Source organism: Oncorhynchus nerka, linkage group LG20, assembly GCF_034236695.1.
Source record: "Oncorhynchus nerka isolate Pitt River linkage group LG20, Oner_Uvic_2.0, whole genome shotgun sequence".
Taxonomy (NCBI): domain Eukaryota; kingdom Metazoa; phylum Chordata; class Actinopteri; order Salmoniformes; family Salmonidae; genus Oncorhynchus; species Oncorhynchus nerka.
The window spans coordinates 54,220,671-54,246,562 of NC_088415.1; the positions used below are offsets into that span (position 1 = coordinate 54,220,671).

General features: G+C 42.2%; 1 protein-coding gene and 1 long non-coding RNA gene across 3 annotated transcripts; both read left to right on the top strand.

The window, feature by feature from the left end:
- The first annotated feature begins 1,122 nt into the window (after positions 1-1,122).
- On the top strand, positions 1,123-12,189 carry prmt5 (protein arginine methyltransferase 5). 2 transcript variants are annotated; one of them, XM_029623054.2, is made up of 16 exons: positions 1,123-1,311; positions 6,756-6,874; positions 7,049-7,134; positions 7,400-7,534; positions 7,671-7,783; positions 7,866-7,915; positions 8,021-8,184; positions 8,288-8,449; positions 9,232-9,309; positions 9,429-9,487; positions 9,598-9,720; positions 9,971-10,146; positions 10,494-10,697; positions 10,843-10,953; positions 11,036-11,106; positions 11,203-12,189. In XM_029623054.2, exons 1-16 carry the CDS (start codon positions 1,214-1,216, stop codon positions 11,353-11,355), a joined length of 1,902 nt encoding a protein of 633 aa, XP_029478914.1. In that variant the 5' UTR covers positions 1,123-1,213; the 3' UTR covers positions 11,356-12,189. The 2 variants fall into 2 exon arrangements, with proteins under 2 accessions (XP_029478914.1, XP_029478915.1); XM_029623055.2 differs by having other exon boundaries at positions 1,125-1,311; positions 11,042-11,106.
- Positions 12,190-14,177: 1,988 nt separating this feature from the next.
- On the top strand, positions 14,178-19,335 carry LOC115102774 (uncharacterized). The gene is made up of 2 exons (XR_003859482.2): positions 14,178-14,635; positions 15,633-19,335. It is a non-coding gene; the product is annotated as an uncharacterized LOC115102774 (long non-coding RNA).
- The last annotated feature ends 6,557 nt before the right edge of the window (positions 19,336-25,892 follow it).

The window sequence follows — 25,892 nt, forward strand, 5'->3', positions numbered from 1 at the left end:
GCTTTTATGAACGTGTTGGATCACGTACAGCAACACCAACTAATTATTGTCATTGTTGCTGGCTACATTTCCATCCAGAATCACAACAACACACCGGCCATGTTTGAAAGCATCAAAACGACTGCATGCTGACTGATCTACAAATCACCTTGCATCACAAATAAGGACTCATTATTATTTGTAGATCAGTCAGTCAGTCACAATTTACCCATGACACATTGCAGTTTTGATCCTCTCGAACACAGCCACTTAGCCCTATTGAAGCCTCCTATCATTTTCGCGACATTGTCAGCCAATCCCTCTATTGGTGCTTTCAAGACAACTGGTGCCACGTTCAAAACAACTGGGAACTCGGAACTGGGAAATCTCTGACTTCCGTCTTCAGTGCGTTCAAAACAACTGGGAACAACTCAAACCGGGAAAAATCATTTAAAACGATCATCCAACTCAGAATTCCAACTCAGGAACTCTGGCCTGATTCTAGATCTCCAATTTACCAACCTGAAGATCACTGACATCATGATCTGACCTTGTATTTTTCAGAGCTCCCAGTTGTTTTGAACACGGCATGGGAACTCATATATACAGTCATTGGTCTGCTCTCTAGAAAGAGGCCAGAGTGGCACAGGAGTCTAAGGTACTGTATCATAGTGTAAGAGGCGTCACTACAGACCCTGGTTCGATTCCAGGCTGTATCACAACTGGCCCGTGATTGGGAGTCCCATAGGGCGGCACACAATTGAACCAGCGTCGTCTGGGTTAGCGTTTGGCTGTGGTATGCCGTCATTGTAAATAATAAGGGGGGGGCAAAGGGGGAACTGACTTGCCTTGTTAAAGAAAGGTTAAATAAAAACATTCCCGAATTGGATGACCAGTCAAAAGATTTTTCCAGTCGGAGCTAGCTTTTTTTCCGAATTCCCAGTTGTGTTGAACGCACTGAAGTTGGAGTTTGCCGAGTTCCCAATTATTTTGAACGCAGCGTACGTAATCAAGATGATCCCAAGTGTTTTTCGAACAACAGCCTCAAACTACCATAATCTCACTGGACGTGCAAGTATCGCGACAGTTCTCGAAACGTATGAAACTGCATTCCAAAGGAAGTCATTTTGACTCTCAGCTCCAATGATAGCAAATACATGACCCGAGCCAAAATGGCGTCAGTTTCCCTTTTACTAAACTGCAACTCTCTTCTTTCCCATTCACTCGGCTCACGATGGCGTCCCACAACACAGGAGGCAGGGTGTCCTGCGGGAGAGATTTGAGTTGTGTGCCCGAGGTTGCTGACACACTTGCTGCGGTGGCTAAACTTGGGTAAGTAAACTGTTTCGCTCCAGCAATTATTTGGAGGAAGGTGGAGGTCAAGACAGGAGCCGACAAGACTAGTTAATACCATTCGGCTTCATTTCTGCATGTGATGTTGCTAGCTATTTTACTCGTAGCTCGCTAGCTAGGTGAATTTGCCGGTGACGGTGAATTACCACGTGCACCATCACAATGGCTAACAACGAGATGATCCTACTTACCACGACCCCAATATGATTTGATGAGAATACATTTGACAGTGGAGCCATGACGTTACTTTAATGTATCATCCAAGTAAATAACCCTAAACGTTTGTAGTTACAGCAATATGCCTAGCTACAGTCAATTTTATGCAAAAGCGTCAAGTTATTTCAATGGCCAGTAATCGTTATCAAGTCATTGACTAAGTTGTTGTAAAGATGGGGCGAGGTATGTATGTTTTATACAAATATTTGACACAGATCAACTCTGCTAGTTGTTCAGGCTCTAATTTTGTATCATCTTGATTTACTGTCCAGTAATGGTCAGGTGCAGCAAAGAAAGCCCGTGTAAAGCTGCAGCTGGCCGAAAACAAAGACGCATGCCTTGCCCATATTAACTGCACAAAAAAAACTAACATCAACAACACACATGATAGTCATTTATGGTTGAGCTGAAATGGACTACTTCTCCGAGTCTTTTTAATAAACATCTGTGTTGAAAATGCCTAACTTGAGTAATATATTTGCGTACACTTCAAACAGGCCCCGCCGCTATGGGTTTCTTCACTGTCCCAAAACCAAAAGCCGATTTAATATTTCGTTCAGTTATGTATGGAGCCATATCGTCATGGAATGCTCTTCCACCAGAGGTTACTCTGGGGCGGCAGGGTAGCCTAGTGGTTAGAGCGTTGGACTAGTAACCGGAAGGTTGCAAGTTCAAATCCCCGAGCTGACAAGGTACAAATCTGTCGTTCTGCCCCTGAACAGGCAGTTAACCCACTGTTCCTAGGCCGTCATTGAAAATAAGAATTTGTTCTTAACTGACTTGCCTAGTTAAATAAAGGTCAAATTAAAAAGGCACGTTTAGCTTTAAAACATCTTGTATCTGTGTCAATCCTCTTTCTAAATATATGTTTTAACTGTACTGTATATGTGCTATGAAATGACACATGGAATCATGTAGTAACCAAAAAAGTGTTCAAATCAAAATATATTTGAGATTCTCCAAACTAGCCACCCTTTGCCTTGATGACAACTTTACACACTCTTTGAGAAACCCTTGAGTGAGTAAGTGTGTCCAACTTTTGACTGGTACTGTATATTAATTGTGTAGATATACAGTTGAAGTCAGAAGTTTACATACACCTTAGCCAACTACATTTAAACTTAGTTTTTCACAATTCCTAACATTTAATCCTAGTAAAAAATTCCCTGTCTTAGGTCAGTTAGGGTCACCACTTTATTGTAAGAATGTGAAATGTCAGAATAATAGATTTATTTCTGCTTTTTTTTCTTTCATCACATTCCCAGTGGGTCAGAAGTTTCCATACACTCAATTAGTATTTGGTAGCATTGCCTTTAAATTGTTTAACTTGGGTCAAACGTTTCAGGTAGCCTTCCCACAATAAGTTGGGTGAATTTTGGCCCATTCCTCCTGACAGAGCTGGTGTAACTGAGTCAGGTTTGTAGGCCTCCTTGCTCGCACACGCTTTTTCAGTTCTGCCCACAAATTTTCTATGGGATTGAGGTCAGGGCTTTGTGATGGCCACTCCAATACCTTGACTTTGTTGTCCTTAACTTCTTAAGGACGTGGTACCGAGGTGGGAACCACAATCAGCGGAAATGTTAAAGAGCGCCACCTATAGAGGTTGATAAACCTCAAACTTTCATTAAAATTGACATACAATATACTGAATTAAAGCTACACTCGTTGTGAATCTATCCACCAAGTCAGATTTGTAAAATGCTTTTCGGCGAAAGCATGAGAAGCTATTATCTGATACCATGCACCCTCAAAATACTGCAACGTCACCTAACGACAGATTTTGCGTTAGCCGGCGCAAACCAAAAACGCTGAAATAAAATATAAAACATTCATTACCTTTGACGAGCTTCTTTCTTGGCACTCCTAGATGTCCCATAAACATAATTTAGGGTCTTTTTTCGATTAAATCGGTCCATATATAGCCTAGATATCGATCTAAGAATACTGTGTGATAAACGGAAAAAAATAGCGTTTCATAACGTAACGTCATTTTTTTAAATTCAAAAAGTCGACGATAAACTTTCACAAAACACTTCGAAATACTTTTGTAATGCAACTTTAGGTATTAGTACACGTTAATAAGCGATAAAATTCATCAGGAGGCGATGTAAATTCTTTAGCTGTCCGTGTCTAAAACATGTCCGAAGAGAGCTCGACCAAAACATCCGGTCAGAGACCGGAGGGAATGAGTTCCCTTGATTCGGTTCGACCAAGAATCAAAGCTGAATCAAATGACAAGACTCTAGACATCGTGTGGAAGCTGTAGGCACTGTAACCTCGGCCCTATTTAATTCGGTTCACTTTGAACAATTCCTTGAAGTCGCGGACGGATATATTTTTCCATTTTCAGTGATCAGATTTCCCTGCACTTTTCGATGAAACGCACGTTCTGTTATAGTCACAGCCGTGATTTAAACAGTTTTAGAAACGTCTGAGTGTTTTCTATCCACACATACTAATCATATGCATATACTATATTCCTGGCATGAATAGCAGGGCGCTGAAATGTTGAGCGATTTTTAACAAAAAGCTGCGAAAAGCTGCTTGAATTCTCAACTTCCCTAAGCCATTTTGCCACAACTTTGGAAGTATGCTTGGGGGTCATTGTCCATTTGGAAGACCCATTTGCGACCAAGCTTTAACTTCCTGACTGATGTCATGATGTTGCTTTAATATATCCACATAATTGTCCTCCTCATGATGCCATCTATTTTGTGAAGTGCACCAGTCCCTCCTGCAGCAAAGCAACCCCACAACATGATGCTGCCACCTCTGTGCTTCACTGTTGGGATGGTGTTTTTTGGCTTGCAGCCTCCCTTTTCCCTCCAAACATAACAATGGTCATTATGGCCAAACAATTCCATTTTTGTTTTATCAGACCAGAGGACATTTCTCCAAAAAGTACTGTCTTTGTCCCAATGTACAGTTGCAAATTGTAGTCTGGCTTTTTTATGGCGGTTTTGGAGCAGTGGCTTCTTCCTTGCTGAGCGGCCTTTCAGGTTATGTCAATATAGGGTTTGTTTTACTGTGGATATAGATACTTTTGTACCGGTTTCCTCCAGCATCTTCAAAAGGTCCTTTGCTGTTGTTCTGGGATTGATTTGCACTTTTCGCACCAAAGTACGTTCGTCTCTAAGAGACAGAACGTGTCTTCTTCCAGGCATTTGGAAATTGCTCCCAAGGATGAACCAGACTTGTGGAGGTCTACAATGTTTTGAGGTATTGACTGATTTATTTTGGTTTTCCCATGAAGTCAAGCAAAGGCACTGAGTTTGAAGGTAGGCCTTGAAATGCATCCACTGGTACACCTCCAATTGACTGAAATTATGTCAATTAGCCTATCGGAAGCTTCTACAGCCATGACATCATTTTCTGGAATTTTCCAAGCTGTTTAAAGGCACAGTCAACTTAGTGTATGTGAACTTCTGACCCACTGGAATTGTGATACAGTGCATTATAAGTGAAATAATCTGTCTGTAAACAATTGTTGGAAAAATTTGCCAACACTATAGTTTAACTTCTTATGGCTGCAATCCCGTTAACGGGAGCGATATGACAACAGCCAGTCAAAGTGTAGGGCGCCATTTTCAAAACATAAAATCTCATAATTAACATTCCTCCAACATGCATGAATCTCATACCATTTTAAAGCTATTCTCGTTCATTCCACCACAGTGTCCGATTTCAAATATGCTTTACAGCAAAAGCACCACAAACGATTGTTAGGTCACCACATTGCCACAGAAAAACAAGGCCATTTTTTTCCCCAGCTGAAGAGAGGGGTTTCAAAAAGCACAAATGGAGAGAAAATTAATCACTAACCTTTGATGATCATCAGAAGACACTAATAGGACTTCATGTTACACAATACATGTATGTTTTGTTTGTTAAAGTTCATATTTATCAAAATATGAGTTTACATTGGCACGTTATTCACTAGTTCCAAAAACATCCAGTGATTTTGCATAGCCACGTCAGTCAACAGAAATACTCATAAATGTAGATGATAATACAAGTTATACACATGGAATTATAGATATACCTCTCCATAAATGCAACCGCTGTGTCTGATTTCAAAAAAACTTTACGGAATAAGCCAGCCATGCAATAATCTGAGACGGCGCTCAGAAAAATGTCACAATAGCCGCCATGTCAACATAAACAAGAAATTACATGATAAACATTCCCTTACCTTTGATAATCTACATCAGAAAGCACTCCAGGAATCCCAGGTCCACATTAACTGTTTGTTTTGTTCGAAAATGTCTGTTATTTATGTCCAAATACCTTCTTTTGTTAGCGCGTTTGGTATACATATCCAAACACTCATTCTGGTCAGCGTTACATCGGACAAAAACTTCAAAAAGTTATATTACAGGTCGACGAAACATTTCAAACTAAGTACAGAATCAATCATTAGGATGTTTTTAACATATAGCTTCAATAAAGTTCCAACCGGAGTATTCCTTCTTGTCTTCATGAGCAATGGAACGCAAGTGGGTTCCATGAGGAATAAGCGTGATCAGAAAATGGCTGACTGCCAGTCACCTGATAGATTCTATCATTCACTCCCACAACACCATAGAAGTCTCATTACCATTTCTATTGATGGTTGACATCTAGTGGAACCCCAAGGCAGTGCGGCAGTGCAACATCATTAATATCTCAAGGGGATTTCATTGGGGGTGAATACATACAACGCTCAGTTTTCTCACTTCCTGTTCATTTCTCCTCAGGATTTTGCCTGCCATATGAGTTCTGTTATACTCAGACATCATTCAAACAGTTTTAGAAACTTTAGTGTTTTCTATCCAATACTAATAATATTTATATATTAGCGACTGAGGAGCAGGCCATTTACTTTGGGCAACTTATTCATCCAAGCTACTCAATACTGCCCCCCAGCCATAAGAAGTTAACAAGACATTTTGGAGTGGTTGAAAAACGAGTATTAATGACTCCAACCTAAGTGTATGTAAACTTCCGACTTCAACTGTAATTTGTGTCTTTTCAACAAGTGTTTTATTTTTTTAATGTAATATCTTATGTTCTTGTCTATAACTGTCCTGTACTTTGTCATGTATTTGTATATTTTATGTGAACCCCAGGAAAAGTAGCTGCTGCATGTGCAGTAACTAATGGGGATCATCATAAACGGAACTAACGTTAGATCAAGTGTCAACTAATGTCCCATTTGTCTCTTTCAGGTTTGACTTCCTGTGCATGCCCCTCTTCCACCCGAGGTTCAGGAGGGAGTTTGAGTTGGACCCCGCCAAAGTCCGATCAGGAGCACATACACGCTCTGACCTTCTGCTCTGTGGGAGAGGTGAGGAGGCTACCTGTATTCATACTGACCTCAATGGTAGACGGTTCATTCTCATGCACATGCCCCAGTTCCACTGAGCACAGGGCCCTGTAAGTAGATGCCCATCGAATGGCTCTATACTATGTATATTTAATTAAGTATCAGGATATTGAATTTCACTTCTTCCTTACCCAGACTGGAACACTCTGGTTGTTGGAAAGCTTTCTCCATGGATCGAGACCGACTCAGAGGTGGAGACAGAACGCAGGAATTCAGAAGCGGTGAGTTGACAGACTGGGTGTGTTCATTAACTTCCAACGTAGTAAACAGTTGCAAAACTTTTCCCAAAATAACTTTTTGCAATGAGAACGACTGTGTCTTTTGGGAAAAGTTGTCTTGGATCCCTCCCCGTTTTCTTCCGTTTGGTTTAGTGAATAAACCCCCGGCCTTGTTCGTGAACTAAGACAAGTTCAAGCAGAAAGTTTTAAACATCTTAGCGACAAGTTTAATTGTTGCTCTGTCCTGCCTCCCTCTGTCCTGTCTAAGGCCCTGGTACAGGAGCTGAACTTCTCAGCATATCTGGGTCTGCCAGCCTTCATGGTCCCTCTGAAGGGCCCTCACTGTGCCAACCTGGCCCGTGTGCTGCTCAACCACATCCAGACAGGACACCACTCCTGCATGGTGACTACAGCACTCAAACATTCTCTATCTATAGCATATACAAATTAGAACTAATTCTTAATCCTTGTATTGTGACAGGCAATGTTAAGGTAAATCGGTTAACTTAAAACTAAGCAACTGGATTGTTTCATATCAGTTTTGGATCCGGGTCCCCCTGATTTCTGCTGACGACATGCGTGATGACATCATCGAGAACGAGCCGACGAAACACACAGATGATGGAAGTGATGACGAGAAGACCTGGGCCTGGTAAGTTTTGTGCTGTGACCAGGGCCTGCAGATTTTTTTAGTTTTAGTTTTAAATGTACCTTTTTGTTTTTTCCTTTTTCAGGTGGCATTCATTCAGAACTCTGTGTGACTACAACAAGAGAATCTGTTTAGGTAAGGGAGCAGGACGGGGAAACATGTTGGTGGTGTTGACAAACGGATAAGTCATTGTTTTGGTCACAATTGTTCCTGATTTGTCTTCCCTTCCTTTTGCTGAAGCCATTGAGGTTGGAGAAAACATGCCCTCCGACGCTGTGATTGACAAGTGGCTTGGGGAGCCAATCAAAGCAGCCGTCCTTCCCACCAGCATCTTTTTGACCAATAAGAAAGGGTTCCCAGTCCTTTCAAAATCCCACCAGAAAATCATCTTCCGTCTCTTCAAGGTACTGTAAATTCTAGGCTACAGCAATTGGTATAGCAAATAAAATGATTTTCTTCACTCTGTCCCTGATTATGTATTTGACAAAACTTTTTCTCTTCTCCCAGCTTGAGGCCCAGTTCATCTTCACTGGCACCAGTCGTCACAGTGAGAAGGACTTCCGCTCCTACCTGCAGTACCTTGAATACCTCAACCAGAACCGCCCTGCCCCCAATGCCTATGAACTGTTTGCCAAGGGTTATGAGGATTACCTACAGTCTCCTCTCCAGGTATGCTTGTTGAGGCTTGTAAATAGTCATACCTACAGTACCAGTTTGGACACACCTACTCATTCAAGTGGTTTCCTTTATTTTTTTTACTCTTTTCTACATTGTAGAATAATAGTGAAGACATCAAAACTATGAAATAAATAATGCCACGTGTGTGCAAAGATGTCATCTAGATAAAGGGTGTCTGTCTACTTTGTAGAACCTCATATTAAATGTATTTTGATTTAACACTTTTTTGGTTACTACATGATTCCATATGTGTTATTTCATAGTTTTGATGTCTTCACTATTATTCTACCATGTAGAAAATAGTAAAAATAAAGACCCTGGAATGAGTAGCTGTCCATACTTTTGACCGGTACTGTATATTGTAGTGATGGGCGGGGAATTAATAGTTTGCCAATTTTGGACAATATTATATTGTTACTTTGACGCCAAGTAAAAAATACATTTTATTTTTGTATTATTTTTAGCTAGGTAGCGAGCGTTAGTTGGCTGTACCTGCGCCAAAACGCCGGTATTTTTCATCCTATAGCTTGCTCTGTCTTCTTTTTAACTAGTGAGCCAACTTTTCAGCACTTATTTCCCTGACTGATCAAAACTAATTTTCTCATTTCAGTAGCAGACATACAGACGTGCAATATGTTTGTAACATCAAATCGCAGTATCGCATCACAATACTTATAGAATCGCAATTCGTATCAGTATCGCGATTCCCACCCCTATTATATTTTGTGTGTATGCATTGGAATCTTTGTCTCTAATTGTTCTCTTCCCATTAGCCGCTCATGGACAATCTGGAGTCTCAGACCTATGAAGTGTTTGAGAAGGATCCCATCAAATACTCCCAGTACCAGCAGGTAAGGAGCCGTTGACACAGATCTCTTCCCATTCTAATACACTAACAGCTAGCAATGGTGCTGTGGCTGGTAGGGTAATATAATGAAGTACTGATTGGGTTCTCCTGATATTTCTGCAGGCTGTGTACAAGTGTCTGCTCGACAGAGTCCCGGAGGAGCAGAAGGCGACCAATACACAGTGAGTAGCTCCAACACCTGCCTCTGTCATCTCTCTTAGTATCTATTCTCCTGACAATGACCCCCCCTCTGTATCTGGTGCGTAACAGTATGTTTGCTCTGTGACCTTAGAGTTTTGATGGTGCTGGGGGCTGGGAGAGGTCCTCTGGTCAATGCCTCCCTGCGTGCTGCCAAGCAGGCTGACAGGAAGCTCCGTATCTACGCTGTTGAAAAGAACCCCAACGCTGTTGTCACGTGAGTGAACTCTGACCCTCTAATGGGGTTTCCGTTGTTCACCAACCTCATTCAAGGAGACTATAGAACTCCTTCAACATAGTTTCATTAATGTAATCATTTAATTAATGTATTACGAGTAATCGCCTGGTTAGGTTTAATACTCTCTGGCAGGTAAATGACAGGACTATATAATGGGACGGTTGGCAACGTTAATCTCCATTGAGCTCCACCCTCTGTCTGTGAGACTGATCCTGCCACTCTCTCCCAGGCTTGAGAACTGGAAGTTTGAGGAGTGGGGTGATCAGGTCACCGTGGTGTCGTGTGACATGAGGGAGTGGGCGGCACCTGAGAAGGCGGACATCATCGTCAGCGAGCTGCTCGGGTCCTTCGGGGACAACGAGCTCTCCCCGGAGTGTCTAGATGGAGCACAGCACTTTCTCAAAGGTAGGTGTAAATATTGCAATTCTGCAGTGCACCTCGTTGATATTGAAATGTCACACTACTGAAAGGGCCATCTCTTCGCTGTCGGATGACAACCTCGTAAGCAGTAACTCCACTCATTGTACTCTGAACATTTCATGACTAGGACCAAAAAAGTTGATAACTTGCTTCTGAAATGTCATTGTATATTCGTTAATGGGGAAAATATGGATTTTTTTTTCTCTCCATTTTACTGAAAAGTTTCTGTTTTGGAGATGAGGTTTTCACCAGACAGTGACGATATATGTCATTCAATGCACTTTTTTTGCCTATACCCTCTCTCATCCAAACCCGATTATCTCGTTCCTCAGATGGTGGGGTTAGCATCCCCTGTTCCTACACCTCTTTCCTTGCCCCCCTCTCCTCCTCCAAGCTGTATAATGAGGTTAGGGGGTGCAGGGAGCGAGACAAGGACCCCGAGTGCCACTTTGAGACCCCCTACGTCGTTAGACTCCACAACTTCCACCAGCTGGCTGAGCCCAAAGCCTGCTTCACCTTTGTACACCCCACCACAGGTAACATACATGCTTCAAACCCCCTTGTATGGCTAACGCTTGCACACCAACCCTCACACATCCCGCCATAGGTAATACACACATCCTAGCTAACACCGGGTAACGATCACACAAGATATGTAATAAATGCACTTTCCTTTTTTAGATATGAACAACAATAGGTACCAGTGCCTTAGATTCTCTGTGGGATGTAACACAGTGCTGCATGGCTTTGCTGGATACTTCGAGACCACTCTCTACGGAGACGTCACACTCAGTAAGTACCAAGAGTGGGAATGGTGATGTTTTGAAGTATAAGATGGATGGATATCGTTAACATCAATGTGTGTGTCTGTTTGGTCAAGGTATCAAGCCAGAGACCCACTCTCCCGGAATGTTCTCCTGGTTCCCCATCCTGTTCCCTCTCAAAGTCAGTTGACTGTCATGTAAAATGTATACTTTACATTTAGCACATTTTTATTACCCAAAAGAATGTAGTGTATTGACCCGTTTCTTCCACCTGCAGCAACCGATCCCTGTGACGCGGGATGATGATGTCGTGGTGAGGTTCTGGAGGTGTAACAATGGGAAGAAGGTGTGGTACGAGTGGGCCGTGACAGAGCCCTCATGCTCCGCTATCCACAACCCAGCAGGAAGATCCTACACCATCGGCCTGTGAAGATCTCTCTCTCTCACACACACACACACACACACAATTAAACAGGCACTTTGTTGCTAATGAAGTGCAGGTAGTTTCTCACAATGTCCAGCATTTCACCAATTGGCCTGTAACAATGAGCCTGCTCATACCATGAAACATACGAACCAGGATCATGGTGACGCTTTAGATCTGCGAATAAGAATCCAATCAATGGTTTAGATGGTACTGATTTTGAGTCTATTTTACAGTATTGTTAAGAGGAGTCAGTTTCAGGCATGGACCATCATTCAAATACAATGTTTACTGAGATGAAGTTACTTGTATAGCAGGCAGTCAATATCTCTTTAGGAGAGTGGATCTCATAGACTGTCAGCCTTTTCTGTCTACGTGGGTCGTCATCCGTTCCTCCCTCTGAAGAGAATCTTACTTTTTATATATATTGTTTCAGTCAGTCACCTGGCATCGCAGTCACACAGACTTGCCAACAGGACCTCAGCCTTACTGACAACCACACCTGGGTCAAACATGTACTTGTTTTTGTTAGGGTTAGTACTTTAGGTGCCAATGGAATAGTCCCAAAAACATGAACTCTGGCATGCTGAGCAAGCTAAATCAAGCATACCTCAAGTAACTGAAAAATAACAAGTATTTATTTGGTCTAGGTCCGCTGAGCACACATTCCAAGCTACAACTCGGATGAGATGGCTCTTGAGTGTTGTCACTCAACACTTACCTGGTTACAACTCCGATACTGCAGGGTGTAGGAGACGGGCTTGTCAGGATGTATGTTTTTCGGGTGTTCGTTTTTGTTTTTGTCTGAGCCATGTTGTCAATAAAGACAATACTACTAGATATTTGCTGGTCTCTGCACTGTTTGTATGTGCTTCTTCCATTGACTTACTTATTTAGCATGTCCCCTCCATGAGTAAAATGGCAGGCTGTGACAAGGTCCCTATTCCATTGCCACGCATATATCAAAAGCCATTTGGAATTTCAAACTTGAATGCACGCTTGTACACAAATGTATGTCTATAAAATATATCCTCATCCTAAAGTGTCTTAACAGACTACACCATTGAATGATCTACTGATTTGTTTAGTGTCCAGTAGGAGAGGGCAGGATGCCATATTGGCATTGAATGTAATGTGCATTGAGGTAAACCTATCAAAAGGGCAGTAAGTAGCCTAACGGTTAGAGAGTTGTGCCAGTAACTGAAAGGCCGCTAATATAAACTCTGCAAAAGAAACCTCCTCTTACTGTCAACTGCGTTTATTTTCAGCAAACTTAACGTGTACATATTTGTATGAACATAAGATTCAATAACAAACTGAACAAGTTCCAGAGACATTGAATAATATGTCCAAAAGGGGGGTCAAAATCAAAAGAAACAATCAGTATCTGGTGTGGCCACCAGCTGCATTAAGTACTGCAGTGCATTTCCACCTCATGGACTGCACCAGATTTGCCAGTTCTTGCTATGAGATGTTACCCCACTCTTCCAAGGAACCTGCAAGTTCCCGGACATTTCTGGGGGGAATGGCCCTAGCCCTCACCCTCCGATCCAACAGGTCCCAGACGTGCTCAATAGGATTGAGATCCGGGCTCTACGCTAGCTATTGCAGAACACTGACATTCCTGCCTTGCAGGAAATCATGAGCCATATGGCTGGAGGGTCATGTCAGGGTGAGCCTGCAGGAAGGGTACCATATGAGGGAGGAGGATGTCTTCCCTGTAACGCACAGCATTGAGATTGCAAGCTCAGTCCGATGATGCTGTGACACACCGCCCCAGAACATGACAGACCCTCCACCTCCAAATTGCTCCAGAGTACAGGCCTCGGTGTAACGCTCATTACTTCGACGATAAACGCGAATCCGACCATCACCCCTGGTGAGACAATACCGCGACTCGTCAGTGAAGAGCACTTTCTGCCAGTCCTGTCTGGTCCAGCGATGGTAGGTTTGTGCCCATAGGTGACGTTGTTGCCGGTGATGTCTGGTGAGGACCTGCCTTACAACAGGCCTACAAGCCCCCAGTTCAGCCTATTGTGGACAGTCTGAACACTGATGGAGGGATTTTGCGTTCCTGGTGTAACTCGGGCAGTTGTTGCTTCCATCCTGTACCTGTCCCGCAGGTGTGATGTTCAGATGTACCGATCCTGTGCAGTTGTTACAGTCTGCCACTGCGAGGACAATCAGGTGTCCGTCCTGTCTCCCTGTAGAGCTGTCTTAGGCGTCTCAGCACGGACCTGGCCACATCTGCAGTCCTCATGCCTCCTTGCAGCATGCCTAAGGCACGTTCACACAGATGAGCAGGAAACTCGGTGCATCTTTCTTTTGGTATTTTTCAGAGTCAGTAGAAAGGCCTCTTTAGTGTCCTAAGTTTTCATAACTGTGACCTTAATTTCCTACCGTCTGTAAGCTGTTAGTGTCTTAACGACTGTTTCACAGGTGCATGTTCATTAATTGTTTATGGTTCATTGACAAGCATTGGAAACTGTGTTTAAATCCTTTACAATGAAGATCTATGGTTACTTTGATTTTTACAAATTATCTTTGAAAGATGGGGTCCTGAAAAAGGGACTTTTCTTTTGTTGCTGAGTTTATATATTTCGACAAGGTGAAATGTCTATCTGTCCCCTTGACATCTTAAAGCAAGTGAGGACAGCAGACTGGGATAGGGAGAGATTGAAAATGACTGTAGTCACTTGGTGCGTGTAAGCAAAATGTGCATGCATGATCAGTGTCATTATGGCAGTCAGTCAGAATGACATGTATAAGATGCATGTTTTTTTGTTGTTGACCTTAATAAGTTTTTTTTTGCAAGAGTTTTGTAATGACTGAGTGGCTCCTGTTATGAGAAAAACAAACCGCCAGCTGTGGTGTTCTAGTTGAGTAATATGTAGCCTCCAGCCAGAAGACATGGTTGACTCCATGTTGTCTGTTTTAGAGGAAGTTTCCAGACAACTCACAGATAACGCTGGCATTATTCAGTGTTAGTGCTATAATGTGATGGCTACTTTAATCCCCTCCTATTGAATTTATTAAAATACTTTATCATTCTACCTCCGCTTGAATTTTCCCAAACTAATAGAAACAAAAATGAGTTAATACCGAAGCATTCGTACAGTAAAATAATACATTGACGCCCCGGCCATGTTGATTGGTTCGAAATTAGCATTTCAAGCAAATGGTGTTACATTTTTTCATTTAGCCAGAAAAAACAGCTGTCGAGTGTGCTGACAACAGGATGCTGGAGATTCTTCATTTTTAAAATCACGGCAACTCTGAGAATGAGGTGGGTCAATCCCTTTGATTTGAGGCTGTCAAAGATTGCAATGGCATAGGCTATATTGTTAACATCCAATCTGAATCGCACTCATAACTAAGCTATATAATGCATATATTTTTTAAACAAATCACTTTGGGACAAATGAAAATAAACTTCATCATTGGCAAGTTATATTGATCTGGCACAACATGCGTTCTTGGAAATAAGTAGTTTACTGATAGTGTAAATTGCTTGCCATTGCCAGCCTACCATTGTTATTTTTATGTGCACCTCCCGGTGAGTACAGTAGGCTTACAATATTGTCTTCAGCGGCCTATTTCTGCTAGTTGGAGCTGGGCTGGCTGGTTGCAGTCCTTATTTATGAAGTGATGTAGTTTATAATAATAGCAGTAATTCAGTGTAATCCACACACTCTGACTGACAGGAAAACGCTACTGGGCAGGCATTAAGGCACCTCTGAACGCCTTCTATTAGTTGAATATAGAGAATAATCTGACAGTCTGAATAAGTAGTTTGTAGGTAACCTACCTGCACTGTATCTGCAAGTTGTTGGCTAGAGCACACGTACCAAGACCAGAGTGGGCACATTCGCAATATAATGCAAACATTTATGGTGACAAATCAGCAGAGTTTAAAATGCGGTGGAAACCAATTTATCTTGTATTTTTATTCGGTACATGGGAATTTAACTGCAAAAGTTAATTTGATGTGCACTATGTCATCACGCACAGACTTTTATCTGCGACAAGTCAGTTTGATGGAAACATCTCTCTGGTGGGAAAATGTGCTTATTGTTTTTATGCAGATTTTAGAATATTTGCATGAAAATCTGTTGCCAATTGAATATTACTGCCTTTAATATCCAATTTGTCATCACCTGTATATTTTATCAATGGACTGATTCTTCATTCTTTGTGTGCCCAAAAGCAACAACTGTTTTTCCAGTTTCTCAGTGCTGACTTTGTGTTAATGTTGTTCTTCTCTCTCGCTCTCTCTTATTCAGGCTGTTTTTTGCTGGAGCGAGGGAAGGCCATCTCCCTCGACTCCTGGCCATGATTTATTTGAAACGCTGCACCCTGATCCCAGCCCTGCTGTTCAGTCCTACTTACTCTACCTGACAACAACGCATCGCTCTTCCTCAGTCTCTCACACACACTAACACATCATCAGCCTATTTCTGCTAGTTGGAGCTGGGCTGGCTGGTTGCAGTCCTTATTTATGAAGTGATGTAGTTTCTAATAATAGCAGTAATTCAGTGTAATCCACACACAATCTGACTGACAGGAAAACGCTACTGGGCAGGCATTAAGGCACCTCTGAACGCCTTCTATTAGTTGAATATAGAGAATAATCTGACTCTTGCCATTTGGAAATGTGTTTTTAGTAGTCTAGGAGCTAAGACTTTTATTGTTTTGCTATAGACCCACATAAACAAAAGAAAATTCTCCATTAGTGCAGGTAACACGAAACTGACCTAGGTCGTACTGCAGCTGCGCATTTCATCCAACAACAGAAATCTTGGATGACCGATGGTCCAAGGCAGCGGGGCAACACATCTGCGGACGGGGATACCCCTACCTCCTAATCCAGTGAAGAGAGGTTGGGAAGAGTGGCCCTGAAGAAAGAGATTGGCCTTGTCAGCGCATGTGGAATTATTGTGGGTAAATCATTATGCTCATCTTTTATCCCATCTATAATGACTTCCTCAATCTTCTTGTGACCACCTGAGATCCAACCTGACATGGATTTTTTGTTGTTGCAGAACCTAGCAGAGGGAAGAACCTTTCACAGATTGCACAGTTAACAGTGCTCATTTCACAGCTGATCTGAACAGGATCTTCAAAACCTCGCTTTTTTCCAGTCTGTTCTTTACTGGCCAGACTACATCCTTCGGACAGTTTTTTTTTGTCATAGCAAGAAAATGCACAGGGCCCAACATAACGCATTATGTGCTTGTGTGAGTCGTGTCTATTTCACCAATATGTGGATTTGTTCTAAATGGCTGTCATAGAGCAGCAGCCATCCCACCCACATGCAGAGAAAGTAGATAAAAAGTCATCTCACTAATGCTTGGCCCGTGTAGCGGCTGCACTTTACATCATCAGCATAGTGGCCAAGGCCGCACCATTCACAAGAAGCATGCTGCAAATCTCCTGCACTGAGACAAGATAATAACCTCACTCAGTTCTATAAAATAGGCTACACCAGGGCTCGCTCACCCTGTTCCTAGAGAGTAGGTTTTCCCTCTCCCCAGTTGTAACTAACCTGATTCCGTTTAGCAACAAGCTAATTATTAGAATCAGGTGCACTAGATTAAGGTTGGAGCGAAAACCTACAGAGCAGTAGTTCTTCAGGGAAAGGGGGGCACCTAGTCAATTGTCCAACTGAAATATGTTTTACTGCATTTAACCCAACCACTCTGAATCAGAGAGGTGTGGGGGGGGTTGGGGGACCAAGCTCTTTACTGGATAGCTGTAGAATCAGAAACTTCACAACTACAACCATTCTCTCTGCACGTAGAGCTAATCTTTTAGAATGACTTTTGCAGTCTGAGTCTGAGAGCTTGCCTCCTGGGGGACTTTGTGGCCAAAGGGCCGGTCAGATAAACCTGGGAGAAAATGTGGCTTCCCAGACTGATCGTGAGCCTGATCACGGTCAGCAGTTGGTTGTCTTACGCCGCTGCCCTGTTTTGAGCTACCGTATTAACCCAGATAATGAGATCTCCAAAAACTTTCGGATAATCCTGATCTTATGTTTCTGAATCACAACCAGTAGTCTGAAGATGTAGTTGGTGTGTGTTGATACTGATATAAATGAGGAAGAGGAAAGTGAGTATTTTACTCGCCACTTTTGAAAGATTGATGCAGCATTTCCACCTTCCTAATCCTCCCTGTCTCTTTGTCTTTGTCTCAGGTAACATAATCGGGTCAGGGATCATTGTGAGCCCAAAGGGCGTTATGGAGAATGCCAGCTCTGTGGGGCTGGCTCTCGTAGTGTGGATTGTCACCGGAGTGATCACAGCCATTGGTGCACTGCTTTGCTGAACTGGGCGCCACTATCCCCAAGTCTGGAGGAGACTACTCATACGTTGATGAGAGAATGCATGTGGGTCATTCCACAAAATGAATCCATTTTTGGATAGTGTAACTTGGTGGGAGAACTTTTTTTATTTTACAATTCTGTCATGAAGAGCACATGTCCAACTTAAAGGTCCCAAATAGTGAAAATCATGTTTTTCATCACATTGAATGATATTTTGATGAATCCAGTTTATAGTTGGGTGACCAAAGTATGAAAAATGACTGTAGCTGGTACATTTACACAGTTTATCATAAAGCAAGTAGTCCCCCCATCCCCCGTGTAATTTTATACACCAATGGTAGCATTTTATAATCTGAATTAATTTAAATATGTATTGTTAACACCTTAAAACACTCATCGCATGTGTGCGTCATACGGCTTTTTTTTACAAACCGTAAAATAGCGCAAGCAGAACGATACTGGTAACTAACCTCTTCTCATCTGTGTAGTGACTTTTAGCTAGCGCGTTACTTACCAGCATGCCGTAAAAAGCGAACTGTTTAGTGGCTGCTTTTCATAATGGGTGGACGGGCTGCACCGAAAATTACAATCATGTGACGTGTGTGCACAGCCTGTAATGTTTTTGAAAGGGGAAATGTTTGTTAAAATGGCTAGTGAATTTAATCTCCTTTAATTTACTGCTCTGAGATATAATGCTATCAAGTTGTTTATGTAGTGCTCTACTCATTCTACAATGTGTTTCTGGTATTTTTGAGAAAATATTTGGACATGCATTTTTTGGGTGAAACATTGCAGTGTTTGTATTTGGAATATGCGTGCCTGGAAATGCTCAATTGATTTGAAACTATGACTGACAGCATGTTGGGTCTGTCTTCACAGGCTTCACAGCATATCCCCCTTCTTTACCTTGGGAAAGCTTTTGTATGACAGCATTCCTGCTGTGATGGTTGCCTGGGAAGCTGTGCAGAACAGGCTCCTGGATCTCCTCTTCAACTAGGTCACCCTTGATCCAGCGCTGTATGTGGGGATGCTGTGCAAGCTGTCCATCGCAGAACCCCTGTGCCCAGTGTGAGAGGCCTCCATGACAGAGGCCTGACAATGAGGAAGCCCTAGCTAGATTTGTCTCCCGCTTCAATCTTGGGAATGACTGAAGCCAAGTGCGTAACTGAAGCCTGCATAATTGAAGCAAGGTACATGGGTCCCCCTCCTCTCCCGCTCCCCTCCCATCAATCTCTGTAGTTGGTTGCATTTGCTAAAGCAATGAACTTTTACGTCATAAGATATCACCTTTTGTTACTTTTTATAATTTTTTTTTCAAGCATTTGAATGGGAGATGAGTGTTACAAATTGTACAAATGAATGAGATCCTGCGCACTGTAGGGTTGCCAAGTGCCTATATTAGGCTCTATGCCTCTAATATATTTGTTTCTCGTTCAAATGATGTCTTACCATAATTTCTCATGGGTGTTCAAGTTGATCAATATTTTGGCAATGTTGGCCTATTGTAAATTAGTGAATAACTGTCTGATCAATACATTAAATTCTGAACATATTGTCATTTATAATGCTATTTACTCATTCTTGTGAAGTATACTGAACAAAAATATAAACGCAACATGTAAAGTGTTGGTTTCATGAGCTGAAATAAAAGATCAGAGACATTTTCCACGTGCACAAAAAGCTTATTTCACTTCAATTCTGTGCACAAATGTATTTACATCCCTGTTAGTGAGCATTTAACTTGGGAAAATAGAATGACCTTAAACAATTCTAGTCTGCCCACCCACTGTGATCTACCCCACCAACCAGACTGTAATCACCTTCTCCACCTACGTCCTGCAGCCACACTTGCCTTGCTGCCCCCCCCCCCCCCCCAGGGAGCCCCCCCCCTCTGTCTACGTGAGTCGCTCAGAGAACTACAGCATCAGAGGTCATTATTGCAATTATCTACCAGAAGATCACCCAACAGTCAGAAACAAAAACAGTTCAGGTAAACAAGTGCGCTCTGAGAACGAGCAGAAGACCGTTGTTGTCTGTAACATGGACAATAAAGATATGAGGATATATTTTTTTAAATATCAGTTTTGTTCTCTCTTTCTCAGAATTACTCCCATATTACCCAATCTAGTATAATGTTACTGTAGGCAACGTGTGATGTGTTGCTGAATGCTATTTTGGTGAGATGTGACTCTCTTCCTCCCTTCCTCACATTTTTTTCCTGACATGGGTGAACTGCTCCAGTGTGCGCTGGGCCACGCGTGTTCAGGATGTTCTCACTACTGGGAAAGGGGGTATACCTAGTCAGTTGTACAACTGAATGCATACAACTGAAACGTGTCTTCCACATTTAACCCAACCTGAATCAGAGAGGTGGGGGGGGGCTGCCATAATCGGAAGCTACTGGCCTGGGGGCTTATCATCACTATGGGCTTTGTGCAGATCAACAAAGGTAGGCTCTCCCTGTCTCTGTCTCACTCATTCACTTTACGTATCTGTAACTGTCTTTGTTTTATCACTCACTTCACATTTACATACTCTGTAAATCGACTCTGGGCCCACTTACACACTTTACAGCCTTAATCTTTGTCTCCCCCTGCTGGACAAAGTGTCTGAGGCCACTACTAAGACTGAGCAGCTCGTCGGCTCTGTAATTCACCCAGAAAATATGAAACGCTCAGTAGTAATCACAAGATGTGAGGGGGGGAAAAATAGCTAAAGAACCTTAAAGTATTGCCAAAAACACCACAATACTGTTAACTCGTGCTTTCTGGGGGATTGCATTATCGTGATGTGAAAGAGGGGATTAAAATCCACATACCTCTTCTTCCCACTCATAATCCCTGACCACGCTCCATACATCCGGCCAAATTTAATACACACACACTGATTCCACCACCCACCCACTCTGTGTTGTGTGTGTACCCAGGAAAGTATTACTGTCTGGAGTCGGCGCATGCGTTCGAGACTTTCCAGCCCTACGACATTAGCCAGATAGCCCTTTTCTTCCTGCAGGGCTCCTTTGCTTGTGGGGGATGGAACTTCCTCAACTATGTCACAGAGGAGCTTGTCGACCCCTACAGGTGTGCTAGAACCCCAATTTGACCCAAATCGGAGTGGCAGGGTAGCCTAGTGGTTAGGGCGTTGGACTAGTAACCGGAAGGTTGCGACAAGCTGACAAGGTACAAATCTGTCGTTCTGCCCCTGAACAGGCAGTTAACCCACTGTTCCTAGGCCGTCATTGAAAATAAGAATGTGTTCTTAACTGACTTGCCTGGTTAAATCAAATTAAAATTAAAATGTGACAAATACATGACCCTATGGTCACATTTCAGTTCCTTGTTCTTCCTGTGCAATCTTTTCTCGATTTCTGTCCCTTGTATTTCATCTCTCCGTGCCACTATATCCATTAATAACCAGGTTTCCATCCAACCTTTTTATGCAAGTAAAGTACATGTCGGATAAAAAAAAATGTCACGACAGGCCTGATGAAAACGGAACATTTGTCTGTGTACTTTCCAAATGTTGACTAAACAAATTTACACTAGACAAGGTGATGTTTTTGTGTCTGTAAAATGTATTATGTGACATGGCTGTGGAAATGACTTTATGCTAAAATATTGATATAATAACCATGATACTGTTGTGTGGTCCTTCCACTACGACTCGGGAAAGCATGCAGTTTATAAGGCTACAGATGAAATAAGTTATAATGAACTTCACAGGGTGGTGAAAGTGCACAGTGATCTTGCTGCTCCTTTCCAGTAGATATCGAGAGTCATATGCTGGTGACATGAATCTGACATGCCGTTTGACAAATACAAATAATCTCGCTCTTTTGTTCAAAATAATCACATTTTGTAGGTAACCTACCTGCACTGTATCTGCAAGTTGTTGGCTAGAGCACACGTACCAAGACCAGAGTGGGCACATTCGCAATATAATGCAAACATTTATGGTGACAAATCAGCAGAGTTTAAAATGTGGTGGAAACCAATTTATCTTGTATTTTTATTATGTACATGGGAATTTAACTGCAAAAGTTAATTTGATGTGCACTATGTCATCACGCACAGACTTTTATCTGCGACAAGTCAGTTTGATGGAAACATCTCTCTGGTGGGAAAATGTGCTTATTGTTTTTATGCAGATTTTAGAATATTTGCATGAAAATCTGTTGCCAATTAAATGGAAACCATTTAATTGGCAACAGATTTTCATGCAAATATTCTAAACTTTAATATATAATTTGTCGTCACCTGTATATTTTATCAATGCACTGTTACTTCATTCTTTGTGTGCCCAAAAGAAACAACTGTTTTTCCAGTTTCTCAGTGCTGACTTTGTTAATGTTGTTGTTTCTCTCTCTCTCTCTCTTGCGCTGGAGCGAGGGAAGGCCATCTCCCTCGACTCCTGGCCATTATTTATTTGAAACGCTGCACCCTGATCCCAGCCCTGCTGTTCAGTCCTACTTACTCTACCTGACAATAACGCATCGCTCTTCCTCAGTCTCTCACACACATCATCAAACATATGATACCAGTTCACTCTGTGCTACTCTTTCTATGTACTCTGATCTCTCAAGGGTAGACTTTTAATGCCTAATTAGACTGGGAAATGAATGGATCTTTTTTGTTCCACTATCTTATTTTCAGTGTATGTCAACCATACTGATGCTATGTACCAGTGATATGTACAGTGCCTTCGGAATGTATTCAGACCCCTTGACTTTTTCCACATTTTGTTACGTTACAGCCTTATTCTAAAATTGATGAGAAAAATGTTTTCCTCATTAATCAACACAAAATACCCCATAATGACAAAGCAAAAAGTTATTTTTTATTTTTATGGAAATATCACATTTACATAAGAATTCAGACCTTTTCCTCAGTACTTTGTTGAAGCATATTTGGCAGCGATTACAGCTCGAGTCTTCTTGGGTATGACGCTACAAGCTTGGCACACCTGTATTTGAGGAGTTTCTCCCATTCTTCTCTGCAGATCCTCTCAAACTCTCTCAGGTTGGATGGGGAGCGTTGCTGCACAACTATTTTCAAGTTTCTCCAGAGATGTTAGATCGGGTTCAAGTCCGGGCTCTGGCTGGGCCACTCAAGGACATTGAGACTTATCCCAAAGCCACTCCTGCGTTGTCTTGGCTGTGTGCTTAGGGTCGTTGTCCTGTTGGAAGGTGAACATTCGCCCCAGTCTGAGGTCCTGTGTGCTCTGGATGAGGTTTTCATCAAGGATCTCTCTGTACTTTGCTCTGTTCATCTTTGCCTCGATCCTGACTTGTCTCCCAGTCCCTGTCACTGAAAAACATCCCCTTTGCATTTAGGCCAAAGAGTTCAATCTTGGTTTCCTCATCCTGACTGCGGTCAGGACAGTATTGAGTAATGGGTCTACTCTTGTTTTATAACAAGTACACGCTGACACATGCACGATGCCATCATGTTCAAAGCACGTGTTGTGTTCTCTGTGCATTGTTCAATTGTACTCTGTACTTTGTCTGTATTACAATTAATTGAATGTTGTGTGTTAGATGTATAGCTTAATTAATTAATTGACGTACAATATTGCGTATAGCAGGGGTCTGCAACAGGCTCCCTGTGGGAGATAACTTTCCATGTACAAATTATTATCATTATGTTCCGGACCCCAACCATCCGCTCTGACAAAAATCGGCCTGCAGCTGAATCTATTTGCCTACCCCGGTGTATAGTTTGTGTATAGATTGTTGGCTGTCCTGTCATCGGGTGAGCCTGGTGTGGCCAGTCATCTACCTGCTGTTCTGGGCCTTCCTGCTTGTCTTCTCGCTGTACTCTGAGCCGGTGGTGTGTGGTATCGGCCTGGACATCATCTGGAGTCCCTGTCTACTTCCTGGGTGTCTACTGGGACAACAAGCCCCAATGCTTCAACACCTTCATGGGTATGACAACCATATTCAGTACTGATGAGGCTCATTACTAGGACCCCCGAGTTCTCCCTGGTCAGGTCATGTGGTCAGGAAAAACTTGAGGACCTAGTGAAGTAGCTCATAACAGTTTAATTGATATTAAATCTCTTATTTTTCGCTCTTTCCCACTAGCAGTGTGTGTAAAATCAATGGGGAAGTAAAAAAAAAAGTTTAAAAAAGGCCATATTACAACCTATGTGTTGTGATAATTGTGTTGTTTGTTCTATAACCTGTTAGTTCATATGCCTTGCGACCGTGATATATAGGCCTGAAGGCCGAGACAATAAGAAGACACAGTGGCAGACTAAATTAAACCACACCTTTTATTTCATCACAAAACCGGAGTGCAAAACCGGTGAAGTACACAAAGCATTTTGCATGTAACAAACAGTTACATGACCTACAGCATGGTCAAGCAAGGTAACGTTGGGGCGGCAGGTAGCCTAGTGGTTACAGCATGGTCAAGCAAGTTAATGTTTACGACATTTTCGGACTACTGAAGAGCTGTTGATTTAGAACCACAGAGAGTTACCGCAAGTCACAAAGCAAACAGGAGCTGCCTCCACTATTCCAGCACCATTTCAACTTCAACATCTCCACATCATCAAATCACCAATGCTTAATCTAATACAGTGACAACTAAAAGACACCAAAAAAACGATTTAGTCCAATCTATGTACGCTAAATATGATGTGACTGTCCATGTTTCTGACTTGCCTGACTTGTAGAGAAATGCCAATGCCATCCTCCTCTCTTTCATGTTGACGAAGCGTTTTATCACTCTGTCATACAGTACACAATTTTATTTTTTGTTGTCTTAGGCTAGCGAGCAAGCATTTTAGCCAGGTATCCTAACTTCCGTTCATGGGCAACGTTAGCTAGTTAACATTAACCTTCTACATCTAGCTACATATTGAACATCCATCCTCTCGGGCCAGGGATGCAATGGTTGGATAAGAATTGCCATTATAATCATTGGCCAGTACAGAGAATTAAGTAAAACCATGAGTCCAAATCCCTATCTCCATCCATGGCTAATTTAGGAGAGGGCAAATTTTTGCTAGCTAGCTAGCTAGCCCCTTGAGGACAACAACACAATGAGATGCAATAATTCAAGTTGTTTCTGTCAATGACGTATGCTCTCGATTGCGATTTGATAGGAGTGACGCCAAATCCAAACGGGCTTCCCTTGAAACTTTTTTTTTTTTTGGTGCACCAGGACCATTCACAGTTGAGCTCACTTAATTATTTTATACTTTTTTTCTATCAAGGGAGGCCAAATGCTCGCTGGCTTCCTTTGCATTCAATGCTATGGGCAGCAACAATGTCATACTCTTTTGGACCAGACAGCATCCGATAAATGGCCTACACATACAGAGACAGAGTTTGTTCGTTCAGATGCTTTCTCCGGTGAGATACATTCAGCCTCTTGCGAATTGAAGGACAATTATGAAACACAGAGATGAAAGAAAATATTATTGGAAGTATTTTATTCATTTTTTTTGTTGTAAATTTTTGGAGGAAGCCTGGCTTCCCTTGGCATCCATGAATACACACCACTGCTCTTTCGCTCTCTTTGTATCTCCTCACTTCCTTATCCCACCCAAGAAAGATAACCCACGTGTGCCAAAAGTTCTGTGTGGTGGTGCACCCAGACATGGGTGAAAGCAGAAACGTACAGAATGAGGGATCGGAACAGGGGGAAGAAGTACTACTACTACTGGGGAAGGCATTGGACCCCATCTGAATGAACAATGGCACAGACCGAAACACAGACATTTAGTAATGGGGTACCGAGAGAGAGGGGGAGATTTCAAAAGATGGACAGATACACTATATGCTATAGCACTGGGCTCTCTCTTAAATGTTGACTGGCGTTAAGACTTTACACATCTGCCTCAGTGCAACTCTACCTCCCATTCCCAGGAATCTGAGGTGCAAATGTCAATATTGGACAGATACATTTTTTTTTTTTTTTAGATATTCAGATGTAACGATCACTTCCCGTAGGACAGGTTTCCCTAACTCAGTCCTCAAGAACCCAAGGTGTGCACATTTTGTTTTTTGCCCTAGCACTACACAGCTGATTCAAATAATAAACTTATCACCAAGTTTTTTTTGATAATTTGAATCAGCTGTGTAGGGCAGAAATCAAAACATGCTCCCCTTGTGGTCCCAATCGATTATTTTTTGGGGGTAAATTTTGTTTTGTCTTATTTTTTATTTTGGTATCTGTTGTTAGTTGTGGCAAAGTTGTTCTTACGTTTAAGA

Bases quoted from the DNA above. Each gene is read 5' to 3' on its own strand.
- prmt5 (XM_029623054.2), top strand. From the start codon at position 1,214: ATGGCGTCCCACAACACAGGAGGCAGGGTGTCCTGCGGGAGAGATTTG. The intron at 7,135-7,399 runs GTGAGTTGACAG...GTCCTGTCTAAG, and splicing joins AACGCAGGAATTCAGAAGCG to GCCCTGGTACAGGAGCTGAA. The intron at 9,310-9,428 runs GTAAGGAGCCGT...ATATTTCTGCAG, and splicing joins AATACTCCCAGTACCAGCAG to GCTGTGTACAAGTGTCTGCT.